Genomic DNA, 18,191 nt, shown 5'->3' on the forward strand with positions numbered 1-18,191 from the left:
TCTGGCTATTGACCCTGTCATAGTTAAGCCAGCCATACTGTGGTCATAGCTCTTGGTCTTAATCTCCTTTGAAAGAAGTTTCTACATTGTTGTTGGAGTTATTGTTAAACTATTGACTCTTTTATCTTCCTCTCAAACTCTTAAAAAGAATGGACTAAAGCTTAAAGCTTCTCTCCTATATGCTCAGTGTCCTTCTCATTTTAGCTGATTTCTTGGTGATTGGTCTGTACTTAAGCATTAATTTGGAGGTCTGACTGATAACTGGGAAATTCAGTTGCTAGTTTAGAGAGGTTCAGACCCACTTCTCCTGTGACATGCCCAGTAAACACATCTTGCTTAACCATGAAGAGCATATGACTCTGGGTCTTATACTGTTGTGCAGCTGCCTGTTTAGTATAAAGTAAAGGCCCTTGCCACAGAGTCTGTTTTGTGAGTTTGAATGCAATCCAGTAAATATACATCTAGATGACTGCACTGGGACCTTTGTTCGTAGAAAAGAATGATTCTTCTCTGTATTTGAAAATCTGGGAGAGCTAGTTCTCACCTTCTTTGGTACTATCTTTCTTCACATCCTGGTTAAGGGCCTGGCTCTTCAATCTGAGGCCTTTAAGCTGTATATAACTGAAGGCTTGAATACTCAGAACAACCCAGTGAGCCAGACTTTTGGGGGCAGAATTATTTTAGATTGCTGGTTGACACTGTGGTTATGATAGAGTGACTTATTTCTTTAGAGCTTTCATTCCCATTGAAATAAGAATTGCTGGACTGTGTTTGTATTTGTAGTATAAGAATCACAATGTTGGAGTTCCCACTGTAGCTCAATAGGTTAAGGACCTGACATTGTCTGTGAGGATGTGGGTTCGATCCCTGGCCTTACTCAGTGGGTTAAGGATCTGGTGTTGCCACAAGCTGCCGTATAGGTTGGAGATGCAACTTGCATCTGGTGTTGCTCTGGCGTAGGCCACAGTTACGGCTTCAATTTGACCCCTGGCCCAGGAACTTCCATGTGCTTCAGGTGTGGCAGTAAAAAGAAGAAAAAGCAAAAGAAATACAGTGTTAGAAGGGAACAAATCCTCATTTGGGGTTGGGGGAGGCACACAGGAAGGACTGAAAAGGAAACATAAAGCCAAACAAAACATATGACCCTAATATTTAAAATAAAGTGAGATACTACAGCATATCTAATATTGAATCAGTGGAGACATGAGAATTCCGAGAGGAGAATTTCTTAAGGAAATCTAGCAATATATGTCCTTGGCATGCACTTTTCTGCAGAATAAACACAAGTGAACTTCTAACATATTTTGGCAAAAGCCAGCTGAATTTCTCATGTATGTAAGACCTAATGCTAAATTTGTTTTGTTATTGGCCACGTCTGTGGCTTGCAGAAGTTCCCAGGTCAGGGATTGAACCTGTACCATAGCAGTGACAATGCCAGATCCTTAACCTGATGCATCACGAGAGAATTCTGAGCTGCTAATTTTTTTTCAAGCAGTGGTTTTCAAATTGGAGGTTGTGATCCATCAGTGGGTCATAAAATCAAAGTTTTAAAAAATGAAATATGAAATGAAACATTTAGAATAGAAAATATCTGGAGTTCTCGTCGTGGCTCAGTAGAAACGAATCTGACTAGCATCCATGAGGATGCAGGTTCAATCCCTGGCCTCACTCAGTGGGTTAAGGATCTGGCATTGCCATGAGCCATGGTGCGGATTGCAGATGTGGCTTGGATCCCTCATGGCTGTGGTGTAGGCCAGCATCTATAGCTCCAATTCAACCCCTAGTCTGGGAAACTCCATGTGCTGCGGGTGCGGCCCTAAAAAGACCAAAAAAAAAAAAAAGACTAGAAAACATCAATGTATCACACACTAGGGTGGGTATTGTTTTGTGAAACTCTTAAGATATAAAATGTTGTATTGAATTGTGATGTAAAACATTCTTATTATGGATTGTGATGGTCAGTTTGAAAAGTGGTGAAGTCATCACTTGGGAGGACACAAAGATAATTAAAACTCACTCTACGTAGTAAACTGCCCAAGGAGGAGGAGGTGAGAGGAGGCTGTTTATTTTGCCAGCGATTATTTTAAAACTATAGGCTCCTATATAGGGTATCAATGTTTGAGATAGAGATTACTAATGTAAATGACCATTAATTTAAGTACCTTTACCTTTTGCAAAGACTTGGAGCTTGGAAGTTGTCATGGTTTTATAGCTTTTATATTGGGACTCCCTGTCTAGTATTCTTCTTCTTTTTTGAACAACCGAGTATCAATTTATTAAAAAGGTTGACTTAAGCATCTGCAGTAGTGACTTCAACCTAGGCTCCTGGCTCAGTGCTGACGAAAATGATCTGCTGAATAGTCTTAGAAGGACTGTGTAGGTCAGTGAGTCGTTGGTGGATCTTCATCAGAAAACGATCCCAAGTCTCAGAACTTTTACTGCAAGGAGTTTTCCTTGTAGTTAATCTTGGTCTTGGTAGGCATCTGAACCAGTCCTTTTACTTTTAGATTTGCTTTTGCTTTTGTGCCTCTGATCAGATCAGTACACACACCCTCCAAAAACTTCATGTTGTAGCTGGTGAGGGTGATTCTAATCTGGTGAATTGCCACTTCCAGCTCCATGGGAGTCTTTCTGGTATCTTTAAAAGGCCTGGCTGTGGTGCTGCTTCCTGATCTGCTTGGTCCTTGGAGAGAGCGGAGTGAACAGCGGTGAGTCAGGAGCAGGAGTGGTGACCTGCAGTGGTGACCTTGTATTCCTCGAAGAACCCTGTCTAGTATTCTTTTTTCTTTTTTTTTTTTCCCCTTTTGTCTTTTCAGGGCCGCACCCACGGCACATGGAGGTTCCCAGGCTAGGGATCTAATCGGAGCTGTTGCTGCTGGACTATGCCAGAGCTACAGCAACACCAGAACCAAACCGAGTCTGCGACCTACACCACAGCTCATGGCAACGCCGGATCCTCAACCCACGGACCAAGGCCAGGGATTGAACCCACAACCTCATGGTTCCTAGTTGGATTCGTTTCCGTTGTGCCACGAATACCATCCTTGTTCGGCATTCTTGATGGATGCTATTTTTTGCAGTTTATAGACAGCTGAAACCCCAATTCAGATAGCTTTTCCTGTTTGGGAGATTGTATCACTTTTAAAAAATGGGGTAGATGCAGCTGATAATTTCTTCCTGTATCTCTGAACCTCATCTTTTTATAGCTCTCCTTCAGGAAACATGTAATACCTAGTTTAAGCCTAGGAAAAGCAGTTTAAATGAGAAGTAGGTATATAGAACTGTCCTTCATTCAGGTAATTGCTGCTTCCTATTCTGAAGCTGAGCCTCTCCCAGGGAGAGAAAAGTTTTAAACTTTGATCACCAGAGCAGTCTGTTTTGTGCTTTTATTTGTTGTTGTAGTTTCTCCCAAACTTCACCTGGATTTATTTTATAACCTATAATACTATATGTTGGAAGTATTACTTAATGGGTTTTTGTTGTTTATAAAATTATTGCCCTAGCACTCTGTGTTTTCAAGGAAGGAAGTTATTTTAGATTTAATGACTTTTATGTCTGCTTCATTTCTGCCTTTGTTGCTCAGTGTCTTAAGGAAGAAGCAGCCAAATTCATTAAGGTAAATGTAAGCAGGTTATACTTGTTGGGGTATATGTTCTTAGAAATGCTCATAAGCACAGTGGTTAATAGTATGGTGTTTCTTGAGATTCCTGGATACTGGCAGTTATAGTCCAATGATTTCTTTCTTTCTGGCCACACCTGTGGCGTATGGAAGTTCCCAGGCTAGGGGTCTGATCAGAGCTGTAGCCGCTGGCCCACATCACAGCCACAGCAATGTGGGATCTAAGCTGCATCTGCAACCTGTACCACAGCTCACGGCAACGGATCCTTAAACCACTGAGCGAGGCCAGGGATCGAACCTTCGTCCTCATGTATGCTAGGCAGGTTTGTTAACCACTGAGCCATGACGGGAACTCCAGTCCAGTGATTCTAGACTGCAATCTGTAATCTATAAGGCTCTGAAAATCAAAAGACTTTTTAAATTTTATTTGGTGGTTTGACCTGATCTGAGCCAACATGAAGCTATTTGTTGCTTTATTTTTCCCAATTAGGGTGAATTATCAGTGCATTTCACTATAAAAATGTTAGTGTTTTGTTAATGCTGTTGAGAGCATTACTAAGTATTATAATATATGCACCACCTTAAAATCCAGAAAACTCAAGTTCTGAAATCTGGTGCAAAAGATTTCTGATGAGTAAGAGATTCTATTCTTGCTGAACTTGTTGATTTTTTTTTTTTTTTTTAATATATACCATTTGTTGGAGTGTGGAAATAGGAAAGTAGCTAGTATAGTGACAAGAACATGGGTTTTGGGATCAGACAGATGTACAGTAACCTCAGTCTGTTTTGTCTCTCTTTTGTCCTCTGTACAATGAGCTAAATGATATTACCCTCAAGTTTGAGCATAGTGATTAGAGGTGATAACAGTTCCTTGATCGAAATTAGTTTCGTCATTTCTTTGTATGGTCTTACTCTGGCAGAGAGTTTTTTTGTTTGTTTTTCCTTTTTAGGGTCACACCCTTGGTACATGGAAGTTCCCAGGCTAGGGATTGAATCAGAGCTGCAGCTGCTGACCTACACCACAGCCACAGCAACACTGATCCAAGCCACATCTGCGACCTGTGCTAAGCTTGCAGCAACACTGGATCCTTAACCCACTGATACGAGGCCAGGGATCAAAGCTGTGTCCTCATGGAGACTGATTGGGTTCTTAATCTGCTAAGCCATAATGGGAACTCCTGGCAGAGAGCTTTTCAACTAACTATGTTATTTATATAATACCCTATAAAAAGTAACTGGACAGGGTAGCTATGCTTTTATTCTGTTTTGCAAAATCATATTCATTTCTTCTTTTCTCCTGTCTGTCTTTGGTCCTAGGGGAGCACGTAACGTCAAGGTTTAAAAATGAAGTGGAGCGCATGGGTTTTGATATGAACAACGCCTGGAGGATTTCCAACATCAATGAGAAGTACAAGTGAGTTGGATTGGGTCCCTGTGGACTGTGGTGTTTCATGGCCACTGCCTTTGCAGAAATTACAATTCTTGTGTGGCAGAATGTTTGAACTTAGACTTTTTCTTTCAAATGGAGTTTTATTTATTAAATCTAAATGCATGATCTTTAGAGTGCTTCTTCAGCCTTCTGTTCTCCTTGTTGTCACTGGAGTGGAAAGACATCCATACTTAATAGAATCCTGGAACCTTCCTTTCTATCTCTTCCAGGCCTCTGTTCTTCCTGGCATGTGCATGTCTAGTTAATAATGTGCTTACCTGTAGGCAGGCAGTTTCTCTTTTTCTCATCACCATTTAACATCACATTAGAGATAAGATCAGTGATCTCATAAGCACTGATAAAACAGTTAGGAGCTGGCTTTTGCTGTAATTTTATTCCAGTTCCTATGAAATAGGCATAAGTATTATTCTGTTCTTTGTTGATCTAAAACTAGTGTCACAGCTATGATCATTTAAACCATTGAATATTAATGTAACTGTTACTAAATATTTCCTATACCTTTTTACTTAAAAGGTATAAGAACTTTGGTGGGGATGGTCAGTTAACTACTGTGATTTTGGTGATCCAAATTTCTATAAAACGAAAGAAGATTGTCCAGGATTTTTATTTTTATTTTTTATTTTTTATTTTTTTTTGTCTTTTTTGTCTTTGTTGTTGTTGTTGTTGTTGCTATTTCTTGGGCCACTCCCGCGGCATATGGAGGTTCCCAGGCTAGGGATCTAATTGGAGCTGTAGCCACCGACCTATGCCAGAGCCACAGCAATGCGGGATCCGAGCCGCATCTGCGACCTACACCACAGCTCACAGCAACGCCGGATCGTTAACCCACTGAGCAAGGGCAGGGACCGAACCCGCAACCTCATGGTTCCTAGTCGGATTCGTTAACCACTGTGCCACGACGGGAACTCCTGTCCAGGATTTTTAAATTAACAAATCCTTATGTTTCCCTGCAGCAATTGGAGGCATTAATCACTCTATTGTCCTTCCAGTTGTCTTAAATTGTGATAGCTATTTTTCTGGATTCTGGGTAGCCATCAAAAACATTTTGGTTTTCATTGGAAAAGCTATAGCTAATTAGTATACACTGCTGTTAAAAGGGATCTTGGCAAAGGAGTTCAGAACCTGAGGTGTTGTGAAGAATCAGGCGCTACAGACATATCAGACCTCTGCCTGTTTTCAGTGACAAGGCAAAGCAGAGAATAGAAGTGGAGAGAGGAAGGGGTACCTCAGGGAGTCTGAGGCTGCCATAGGCGTGGCTCACATGTAACCCACCTTTCCTATACTGGAAACTGCTTATCTGCAAGTGAGCAGATACTACTTGCTGAAGAGCTAATTACTAAGTTGTATAATACTTACACAGGACAAGGAATACAGTGATCAGAATACTGGGTGAAAGAACCTCCCCCATCCAAAAAAAAAAAAAATCCTGAATTAAGCTAAGCTTGTTGGAAAAAAAAGTTTGAGTTCAAAAGCTGTTAGTTTTCAAAATCCCTATTTATAATATGGATTTTAAATGTGTTTTAAAAATTGACTTTTTTGAGTCCACTATTTCTACTTCAAAACCAGCCTCAGAACATTGAAAAGTTCTTCCTGCTACAAAGGAAGAATGAGAACCAAATTTACTCTTAAATTTAAAACGAGATAAAAGGAACAAGACTCATGGTTAGAGTGTCAAATTATCACTGTGTGTCCCAGGTTATTTTTAGAAGTTTGTGGATAGATGTTAAGGAAATTTATAAAGCTATTCTTTGTCATAGCTGTTCTCCTGGCTTTTAAACTCCTGATACTTAATTTTCTGGAAGCTGAGAATAGGGGAAACTGAGAATAGGGGAAAGGTGTTTAGTGCAAAACGATTAGAACTCCCAATCCTAGGCACTTTGTGTTTGCTTGCCTCTTCTCCTAATGCATAGAGTAGGCTAGGGCATAGTGGTAGAGAGGAGTTGTTTGTGTATTTTAGGATTTGGATTAAAGGTCTTACTGCCTTTCACTATGGAGAAGGAATAGTGACAAGAGACATTGTCTTGTAAGTAAAAAAACCTATCAGAAGTAAATTTTTTTTTTTTTTAAGGGCACCAACTTGGCTCATATGCAGCTACAAGTGTTTTCCCTAATGAAAACAGCTTTTTTTCCCCTTAGGTGTAGTTTGTCCCGAAGAATGTTTTAGAGAAGTTATGATGAATAGCATATTCACATTACTAACTTGGCTTAATGGGCTAGGATTATGTATGCAGATATGGCTGACTTGTAGTGCTCTTTCTACATATCTATGGATGCCCCTGTTTCCTATAATTAGGACACCTTTGGTTCACATTAAAGAATATGTTAGTAATCCTATGAGGTCTCTGGAAACTCGAAGTTGTGGGCTCTTATCTGTCTTCTCATGTTTCCCTGGAAGACTGAGGGTCTGGTAGAGGTGACATAGATTTTCACCTCTGCAGTTGGACTGGGCACTTGTGTAGTTAGAAACGACCCATATATTGGTTACAACAGAGTTTCAGTGGAGTAACTGCCTCTCATCTCTCCTATTTTCATTGATAATTGAGATTGCTAGATTTCTAAAAGGCAGCATCAGGTGGAGTAATGCAAGGTAGCATATCACTCAACATATACATATGTTAAACACTTAAAGGCAACCTGTTCTGCTGAATAGGCCAAGATTCAAGTAATGCTCCTCGTTGCCTTTTAACTTGCTCTAGGGTAGCTTGATCAACATCTTGATGCTGGCTCACTAGTGTCTCTCCCTCTTTCCCCACCTCCCTCTCTCTCTCTCACCTTCCCTGTTAGGCTGTGTGGTAGCTATCCACAGGAACTCATAGTACCTGCCTGGATCACTGACAAAGAACTAGAGAGTGTAGCAAGCTTCAGGTCCTGGAAGCGCATCCCTGCCGTCGTTTATAGGTAAGTAAGCTTGGCCAGGCCCAGCTTGCGCTGGTGCTGCTGCCCGCTGCATGTGGTCTGTTGCCTTTGCTGCTGCTAACCTGGTGGTGGTGTATGTGTGTGTGTAGTGGTTTAGGAAACTTTCCAGAATATTCTGTACTTCCTTATTCCTAGAGCTGCTCTTCAGTCATACACCAGTACTTCATCTGGAAAACTACCAGATGTTCAGTTGATACCAAAAAGAAAATTCTAGGAATTCCCTGGTGGCCTAGTGGTTAATGGCTCCGTGTTGCCACTGCTGTGGCATGGGTTTGATCCCTGGCCCAGGAACTTCTACATGCCACGGGTGCAGCCAAAATAAATATAAATAAATAAATAAAATGTTAATAGAAAAGTGTCTGGACTTGCTATTTTAAGAACCTTCTGACATTCTGTAGGAAGATAATTTGCTCACTGCATTTAGCTTTAAATGTTGGCCTTTGGATTGAGAGAGAAGAGTCATAGAAAGAGAATTGAGAGTGTAGATTTGAGTCATCGTGATAGTCTTTGTGGTTAAACTTTGACACATGGAAGAGCTCTGCTTTGAGAGGGAGCATTTAGAGAAGAAGGTCAGGGCTTGGCTTCCCTAACTGACCTCATCCTATTCCCAGTTAGTAAAATGAAAATGATGTTCCTTGCAGGTTTGCTATGACATCTGAATGAATCTTTTAAGCACTGGGCTTTTTTTTTTTTTTTTGTCTTTTTGCTATTTCTTGGGCTGCTCCTGGGGCATATGGAGGTTCCCAGGCAAGGGATCTAATTGGAGCTGTAGCCACCAACCTACGCCAGAGCCACAGCAACGTGGGATCCGAGCCGCATCTGTAACCTACACCACAGCTCACGGCAACGCCGGATCGTTAACCCACTGAGCAAGGGCAGGGACCGAACCCGCAACCTCATGGTTCCTAGTTGGATTCGTTAACCACTGTGCCACGACGGGAACTCCAAGCACTGGGCTTTCTAAGCAATGTTTGTAGTAGGTTGTATTCCTGAGGTCTGCTTTTATACTTCAGCGAATATCTCGATTCTCACAGAATCATGTTAAATTTTTAAGAAGTCATTCCCTCTTATTTTGGAACAGTTTCAGATGTTCTTGTAATATTCACATTCTCCATTTCATTTTCCCAGTTTGCAGACTTTATGGACTCTCCTTGAACTTGGGCCAAATGAATGAGGCTTAGTTAGAAACTCTTTCATGCCAGGAAGCATTCCACTGAAGTAATTGAGGTTGTAAGAAGGGGTTTATCTCCTTGTGGAATTCCCACTGAGGTAAACAGTTTGTTCATTTGGTTCATAGAAAGTAGATTTTGATGGCCACCCTGAATAGAGAGAGATGGAAAAGTATGTATTTGCTCCTGGTTCAGTGGAACCCATTAAGCTTTCATTCACAATTTTCATTACTGTTGTTTTCAGGCATCCCTAGGTAAATTTGGTGACCCTCTTTTCTATCACTCAAGTGGTAAGGATGACACAGGAACTAGAGAGTAGTGAAAGCTGAAAGGATTTGAGTCTTAGCAGTGATCAGCCCAGTTCAGATAGAGAAAGCAGCCAGCTTATGGTCTGCTCGGCCAACAGCTGTGTTAGATCATTGGCAACCCTGGCATTTGTGAGGTTTGGTGACTTTGAGCATAAGGGGAAAGGACTCCCATTCTCTAAGGGTCTTTTGTATACTCTGCCTGTTGGTAGAGATGCCTAAAAGTGCAGGCTGAAGAAAAACTTCCTAGAATAAACATGGGAAGCTTCTTTTTCTTTTAAAGTTTATCCTAGAGGGCATGAGCCATAGGATTTTTTCCGACCCTTTCTAGTGCCATAGCATGTATATATAAGTGAAAATTTTTATTTGCATTTCTCAGAATCTGCTCAAAAAGATTACAGTTCAAAGTTCTCGATGTAGTCCATAGAAAATAAGACAGGCTTCCAGGAATTGGCCTGGAATTTCAGAACATGTGTCTTGTATCTCTGAGCTTCAAACTAGATTTTACTATTTGGGAGCTTTGTAAGGCATGTGTTGAAGAATACTTTGGGATACTCTGCCACTGTGCTTTGCTAGCTCAGGTGGTAGAATGCTTTTGAATCCAACATGTTTACTGAATGTAGTTGTCTGTAGATTGCAGTAATGATTCCTAAGTTTGCTAGCAGCAGTTACTTGACAGCACCATGCTGAACCAGCACGCAATCAGTGCTTTCTCAAACTGTGGTGATGAGAGTGTACTTAATTGGATTTATTACTGAAGACAAGAGATTACTTTAACACAGCAAGGTGGTGCGAGGTGCCCATGTGTAGTGCAGTTCACACTTTGTGCATTGAGTGATTATTAGAAACTTCTAGTCATTTAGGGACCTTGCCTGCCTAACACTAGTGTAGGGATAGTTTAAACATTTATGTCTTTTTGTATAAAATTGAAGCATTGTTTAGTAAGGGACTCATCCGTTGGACATCTAAATTTTTATTTTTTCCTAGTTCTGTTTATAAAATTATGGAAATGCTCTTTAGTGATTTTTAGCTGTAGTGTTTTGTTTTTTCATGTAGTCTAAAACATTTAAGAAAACAGCTAATTGCAGCAGTTCAGTTGCAGTCTAGCTGTTACAACGCCTTGGCCCTTAAAGCCCGAGACCTAGGCTAACTAGTGCCATCTACTGTTCCTATCGAGCACTGCTGGGAAAGATTTCAGAAGAAAAGTATGCACAGAAAGGCCCTGCAAGACTGTTCTGTAAAGGTTTGCCATCCATCTGCTCATTGGCTACTCAGCACCTGTTATATGCTAGTAGGCATTTAAAAAATCAGGTTTTATTTACAGTTTGGCTCCATGCAGTAGGTGATGCAATTGTGTTGTTAGTACACAAATTTGCATTATTTATCTCTCCTGATGAGGGAGGATTTAAAAACGACAAGCAAACTGGTGGTTCCAGTGGAATTTGATTATTGCCAGATTTAATTTATTACTTATGAGTTTTAGGATTAAAAAAAATTTTTTTTCTCACATTGCTCTTGAGCAAGACCAATAGGTTCAAGTGTGTTTTTTAAAATCAATCTGTACCTTATACATTATATACACATGTATATGCATTTGTGTTTAGAAACAATTTTAGGAGTTCCCGTTGTGGCTCAGTGGTTAATAAATCTGACTAGGAACCATGGGGTTGCGGGTTCAATTCCTGGCCTTGCTCAGTGGGTTAAGGATCCGGCGTTGCCGTGAGCTGTGGTGTAGGTCGCAGACGCGGCTTGGATCCTGCGTTGCTTTGGCTCTGGTGCAGGCCGACAGCTACAGCTCCGATTAGACCCCTAGCTTGGGAACCTCTATATGCCATGGGAGCCGCCCTAGAAAAGGCAAAAGGACAAAAAATAAAATAAAAAATAATAAAAAAAAGAATTTTAATAGGAGTTAAGACATCGACAGTTCTCTCTAGGGAATGGAATTGGGAGACATTAAAATTTTTTGCTTACTAGCTTTTTATTCTAACTTATGGTAAATTGATTACTTTTGTAACTTTTAAAAAACAGCTGTATTCAGATGTCACATAAAATTCACCCTTTGAATGTGTATAATTCAGTGACTTTAGTGTATTCAGAGTTGTACAGCCATCACTACAATCAATTTTAATACATTTTCACCACCTCAAAAGAGCAACTAGGGAGTTCCTGTCGTGGTGCAGTGCTTAACAAATCCGACTAGGAACCATGAGGTTGCGGGTTCGACCCCTGGCCTTGTTCAGTTGGTTAAGGATCCAGCGTTGCCGTGAGCTGTGGTGTAGGTCGTAGACACGGCTCAGATCCCACATTGCTGTGGCTCTGGCTTAGGCTGGCGGCTACAGCTCCGATTAGACCCCTATCCTGGAAAACTCCATATGCTGCGGGAGTGGCCCTAGAAAAGGCAAAAAGACCCCCCCCCCAAAAAAAAAAAAAAACTACTAGGAGTACCTGCCGTGGTGCAGGGGGTATAAGGATCCAGTGTTGTCTCTGCAGCGGTTTGAGTCTGATCCCTGGCTGGATGCAGTGGGTTAAGGATCTGGTGTTGCTGCAGCTCAGGTTGCAGCCAAGGCTTAGAATTGATCCCTGGCCTGGGAACTTCCATATGCCATGGGTGTAGGAAATAAAACACAATTCCAGACCCATTAGTAATCATTGTCCGTTCCCTCCCCAAGCTCTCTAGCTCTGGGTTAACAGTAAGTTTACAATCTGTCTCTATAGATTTGCCTATTCTGGATACTTTACATAAATGGAATCATAAAATATGTGGTCTTTTGTGACTGCTTTCGCTCTGGAGCATAACATACTCAAGGTTCATCCATGTTGTAACAAATATCAGAACTTGATTCCTTTTATTGTTAAATAACACATTACCTTTATCACTGTTTTAGTTGCTAAAATTGCCTAAAATTCCTAATTAGGAAAAGTTTGGATTTTAATAGCATCTTGAGGTGGACTATGGGTATGATTTCTGATCTTATTTCTTGAAAAAGGATCTTATCGGAGTATGGCTTATTGAGGTTTATGCTGTTTATTTTCTTCCGAGAGTTTAAAGAACAGTAGCTGGCTTGTTGGGCTATTTGGCACATAAGAGCAATTTGCGATTCATGAAATCTCAGGAGATTTTATAAAACAGTTCACTGTAGGTCAGGTAAGTATTTCAGTCCCAAATGTGGGATCTTGTTTTGGAAAGAATCCTTAGGCTAGCCATAGTGCACAGATGCTACAGTGGTTCCTCAAGTCAGTGGTTCCTGTTGTGGCTCTGGGAGTTAAGAACCCAACATAGTGTCCATGATGATGTGGGTTCAATCCCTGGCCTCAGTCAGTAGGTTAAGGATCTGGCATTGCTGCAAGCTCTGTGGGAGGTCACAGATGTGGCTCGGATCTGGTGTGGCTGTGGTGTAGGCCTGCAGCTGCAGCTTCAATTTGACTCCTTGCCTGGGAACTTCCATATGCTGCAGGTGTGGCCCTAGAATGAAAAGGGAGAAAAAGAAAGAAAGAAAAAGAAAAGTCAGTGAGGAAACAAATGTTTGTTTCAGCATCTGTTATGTTAGGATATACTGGTTTAGTAATAAAAATGAGAGATCAATGCTTCATTATTAAGTAGCAGATTTAGTGTGTGGTATTTGTGGCTTAATTTTTACCTGATTTTCCAAAAATAAATTTAAAGATTCAAATATTTTCTTTATGAATATTAATTTGTCTTCTCTAAGAATACACATTTATCAGGAGTTCTCTTGTGGTGCAGTGGGTTAAGGATCCAGTGTTGTTCAGCTCGGGTCGCTGTCGTGGCATGGATTCAGTCCCTGGCCCAGGAACTTGCACATGCCACAGGTGTGGCCAAAAAAAAAAGAACACACATTTGGAGTTCCCGTCATGGTGCAGTGGTTAACGAATCCGACTAGGAACCGTGAGGTTGCGGGTTTGATCCCTGCCCTTGCTCAGTGGGTTAAGGATCTGGCGTTGCCATGAGCTGTGGTGTAGGTCACAGACGCGGCTCGATCCCGCATTGCTGTGGCTCTGGTGTAGGCCAGTGGCTATGGCTCTGATTAGACCCCTAACCTGGGAACCTCCATATGCCTCGGGAGCGGCTCAAAAAAAGGCAAAAAGACAAAAAAAGAACGCACATTTATCATTTTGTTGGTTATTCTAAAAAAGGTCTCTAAAATGGTATGATAATCAAGAAAGATCTAGGTAGGTAGGTTTTGTTAGTCTTTTTTGCTATATAAGATTTCTGCCATGAAAGGACTTGAAGCCAACCCATCACTCACTTGTAATCAAGTTGTTCATTAAGGCACTTCAAATCTACTGTCTCACTTTTTGTATGAGCACAGAGCATATGAATGGGGCCACTGGGATTGGTATAGTTGTTGTCATGTTCCCTGCACAGGCACCAGAGCAATGGAGCTGTCATTGCGCGCTGTGGACAGCCGGAGGTCAGCTGGTGGGGCTGGCGAAACGCCGATGATGAGCACCTGGTGCAGTCAGTAGCCAAAGCTTGTGCCTCTGACTCCCGATCGAGTGGCAGCAAGCTGTCAACTAGGAACAATCCTCGAGACTTCCCCAATGCAGGAGACCTCTCTGATGTGGAGTTTGGTAAGGTGCTCCCTGGACTTGTGGCAGCAATTTTTATAGCATCTGAGAACCTTTTCTTGAAATGGCTTTATAAGACATAGAATTTGTTTCATAGAAGAGAGCGAAGCTTCATGATAGAATCATTTGAGGAATCATGAATCTTGACAGAGAACCAGAAAACCCTCTGTTTCAAATTTGGTTTGAGAGGACTAGAATGTTTGGTGTCTTTCTTGCCATTTTGACAAGAGTGGAATACGTATGTGATAGGGGACCTGCAGTGTCTGCCGGTCATGAAGGATTATGTTGTAGTCATTCTAGGACTACAGATGTAGAAATGAGGTATAGAGAGCACAGGCAAAATAGAAAACTAAAGATAAGTCCTTTTGTATTAAGGTAGTTCTTGTCAAGGTGGATTTCACTTAATTGAAATTTTTGGGTACTGTAGTAAGTGCTTGTGGTTCTTCTTTTGCAACAGTTCTTGGGAGAGACAGGTTCATTTTATTTTTCCTTCCTGCTTCTGTTGTCCCTAGATTCTTCTCTGTCAAATGCTTCAGGAGCAGAGAGTTTAGCCATTCAACCACAGAAGCTTTTGATCTTGGATGCACGCTCCTATGCAGCAGCTGTGGCAAACCGAGCCAAAGGAGGAGGCTGTGAATGCCCAGGTGAGGTGCACAGAACCTTGTCCCTAACCCTTCGTCCTTGTGAGTTCAGTCCATGCCCAACTGGGTCTAAGTTCTCAATCTGAAATGAATGGAAAGCCATGATCCTCAACCTGTCTCAGAGTCAGAGCTCTTTGGATTCTTAACACTGTATGCTCTTTTCAGAGGAGAAATGGAGGAGGAGGTACAGTGAAACCAAATAAACTTCCTCCCCTATGCCAGCCTTTATAGGTGATAAGGAAAGTAAATCCTTTCCCATAATGAAGTCTGTTCATATTTGAAGCTTTTTTTAGCAGCTCAATTTCTCAGCCTTCTAAAAGCTTTTTGTTGGACAGTGGGTATGCTCATCACAGGCCTCACAGAAGATTCCTTTTATGGCTTCTACTTAGAAAACCTGGGATGGAAATTGAAGCAGTAAATACAAAACTAGCAAAGCACCTCTATCCTGATCTCTAACACCCCTACTGTTTGAATACTGGCTTTCTCCAAGGAGGGCCTCTTTGGTGCTGAGGGGGCAGATAGAGGCACTGAGCTCCTTGTTTAGATGTGATCTAAGCTGGAAATTAAAAGCAATTGTACCAAGGTGAAATTTGAATGTAGGAAATACATTGTTCTGCTAGGTTCTTTTCAAAGAGATTCCAGATTCCAGAGATGCAAGTTAAGAGAGGCCCAAGAAGTAAACCCCAGGGTAATGTGGAAGTATATGGATTTAAAAAAAAAAAAGAAGAAGAAGAAAGAAAAACTTCTGTTTTATGTCAGTATTTTCTTTACAAATCTAACCTTCCTTTTTGAAAAGACAGCTAAAAATCAACCACTGTTTTCCTCATAATAGACTGGCTAATAGGCATCAGAACATTGGAGTTTCATTAGTTAACAGCTGCAGCGGGTTTGTTTTATATCCAGTTTGCTTCTTTTAAATTTGGTCATGTGGACTTAGAATTCAACATATTTGTGTTTTCTTTATTGTTATTCTCTCCAGAGTATTACCCGAACTGTGAAGTTGTGTTTATGGGGATGGCAAATATTCATTCAATTCGGAGAAGTTTTCAGTCTCTGCGATTGCTGTGCACACAGATGCCAGATCCGGGAAAGTAAGACCTTGGTCTTGGCTTTAATTTTGCAGTGTTTAAAAAAAAAAGGGGGGGGGGGAATTTGAAAGGTATCTTTCTGTTTATTGGTAAACTTTTTTTTACTTTCAGACTCCGGTGGGTATTCTCCTTCCTGTGTTAATAGCATATAGTGCAGAGGAGGAGCTGGGAGGGAAATCTAGCTCTTTGAAAGATTTAAAAATGTTCAGCAATGAACAGATGTCAGCCCTGAGAACAGCATTGCTTTCTTATTTTTTCCTGAGACCTATTCCTTTTCTTCTACATGTTTTGACCCAGAGTAATTTCTTTGTTTTCTGACACCTATAGTAACACTTAATCTGCTATTATGAACGGATATATTTTATCATGAGGAGTAAAAATTTATCATGGTTTGAAAAGGGCTATTAAACTTTCTTTAAACTTGCCATTAAGGCAGTTCCTTTTACATTTGCTTCTGATTTCTAAACTAACTTTTTATTTACTAAGAAAATTACCATGATTTTTTTTATTGCTTATTAAAAATGAATGGCTGGCATTTGCTGTGAGGAAGGTGAAATAACATCCCACCCCCCAGGGGAACTGTTTGAATACAAGATAAATTAGGGGGAATGCTCTGTAAAACAAATATGGACAGATGAATATTTAAAAACCCTTATTTCACTATTTCAAGAAACCAGAAATAGTGCCAGAGAAGACAATTTTCTCTGATGTTTGTGCTAGAACCCATAGGTGTTTCCCTGGGTTTTGTTCAGTAGATCTCACGATTGGATCAGTTTTGCAGTATTCTTTTATTTATTTATTGTACTAACTCCTGGTAGCAAGTGATTAAATTCATCATAGTTGCAGTCAGCCCAGAGGGTGAAGCAGTTGTCCTTGGGGAAAAGCCTCACTGAAGAAATGAGATTACTGCCTTGCTTTGGGAATTTGCAACTTGTATCTTCTACACATTTTCCGAAATCAGTTAGTAGGACTGTCTTCCCTAAAGGTGGGGTATAGAAAGAGCCTGGCTGAGGATTCAGGAGATCTGCTACTGATTGACTGTGTGACTTAGGACAAGTGGCTTAATTGCTGTGGATATCCGTTTTTCCTGTCTATGAAATAAGCGGGATAGTCTATACTACTTCATCTCTAATATCTTCCATAAGTTAAAATTTTTTCCTTGAAAAGCTGTTTTTTAAACTCTGAGTAAAAAAGACCCAATTAGTCCTTGCTTGGTCCAAATGAATGTCGGGGAGGAGGGGTTTGTAAAGGAAGAAGAAAATGCTTTGTCTGTGTTTGGCAACAGGTCATAATGCAGTACTGAAGCTTCCCTTGTGGACAAGAACATTACAATGATATGTCCTTGAAGCTATGGCAGTGGTGGGACCAGCTGTAAAGCAGTCTTCCTGACACTTGTCTGTGGTTATGGAGGGCTAGGGCATGAAATGTTGCTACCTCAGCTTTTGAGACTAGGACAAGGGAGTTACAGAGTCTCTTGACACCTCCTCTTGGCAGATTTGGGAGTGCCACTTCTGTGTTAGGCATGGACAACATCTCCTGGTTCTTACAAGTCAGGTTCAAGAGAACTAGGTTCTCATTGACTATTTCTCCAGGGGGCCAGGAGATGACTTAGTATATGTTCTGCCAAGCCTAAACCTTTAGTTTAGATTAGTTAGGTTTCAAGACTGTGTGAGGAATGAGAACAAATAGTCAATCCACAAGCAAAAAATGTTTTTCAGGTTTCTAGTAGGAGATAAAAGTCATGAGATAGAATTTTTTTAAATCCATGATTTAAAAAGTAGGAAGTTTCAGTGTACGGTAGGCACTGTACGGGGAATATAGCTATGTCTGAGACACATTGTCTGCCCTCTGGGGAATCAGTCTGGCCAGTAGAAAAGGTGAAATCCATGTAAAACCAATGCTTATGCAGTACATTCTGTTATCTGTTTGCTTGGAAGCACTGTCTTTGGATAATCCCAAAAATTCATACTCATTCCCCAAGGTTTAATAGGCTTTTATAGACTAGTCTTGGCAAAAGCCTTCTCATAGTCCCCTGATAGAAGTATTTATTCCCTTCTCTGACTCAGTGTTTGAAGGACTAGACTGTGGTCTTAATTACAGATCTGATTGCATTTTCAGGAAATTGGAGCTTTTTGTGGGGGTTGGGAAGTAGAATTCATGGAAGGGCACAAGAAACTGTCAACACAGTTAAAAAACCAGTTGTGATTAGCTTGTGATTACTCCCAAGGGGCAATTCTTGGGATCTGATACTTCCTCAAGGCCTGAAAAAAGGTTTTTCTAGATACCTGTTGAATCCTGCATTAAGCATAGACTGTAACCATTGTTGTACTTGTTTGTGCAAGTCTAAATCATTAGTTTGGGGAGTTCCCGTCATGGCACAACAGAAATGAATCTGACTAGGAACCTTGAGGTTGTG

General features: G+C 40.9%; 1 protein-coding gene across 15 annotated transcripts in view; it reads left to right on the forward strand.

Annotated features, from left to right (window-relative positions):
• MTMR3 (myotubularin related protein 3) overlaps positions 1 to 18,191 on the forward strand; it is a 151,706-nt gene that overhangs the window by 116,693 nt on the left and 16,822 nt on the right. For all 15 annotated transcript variants that reach the window (XM_047762313.1, XM_047762314.1, XM_047762312.1 and 12 more), the window contains 5 exons: positions 4,937 to 5,033; positions 7,854 to 7,967; positions 13,844 to 14,049; positions 14,559 to 14,690; positions 15,667 to 15,778. In XM_047762313.1, coding sequence (XP_047618269.1) covers positions 4,937 to 5,033; positions 7,854 to 7,967; positions 13,844 to 14,049; positions 14,559 to 14,690; positions 15,667 to 15,778 — 661 coding nt within the window. The remainder of the gene's footprint in view (positions 1 to 4,936; positions 5,034 to 7,853; positions 7,968 to 13,843; positions 14,050 to 14,558; positions 14,691 to 15,666; positions 15,779 to 18,191) is intronic.

This window comes from Phacochoerus africanus, chromosome 15 (genome assembly GCF_016906955.1).
Source record: "Phacochoerus africanus isolate WHEZ1 chromosome 15, ROS_Pafr_v1, whole genome shotgun sequence".
Classification (NCBI taxonomy): Eukaryota; Metazoa; Chordata; class Mammalia; order Artiodactyla; family Suidae; genus Phacochoerus; species Phacochoerus africanus.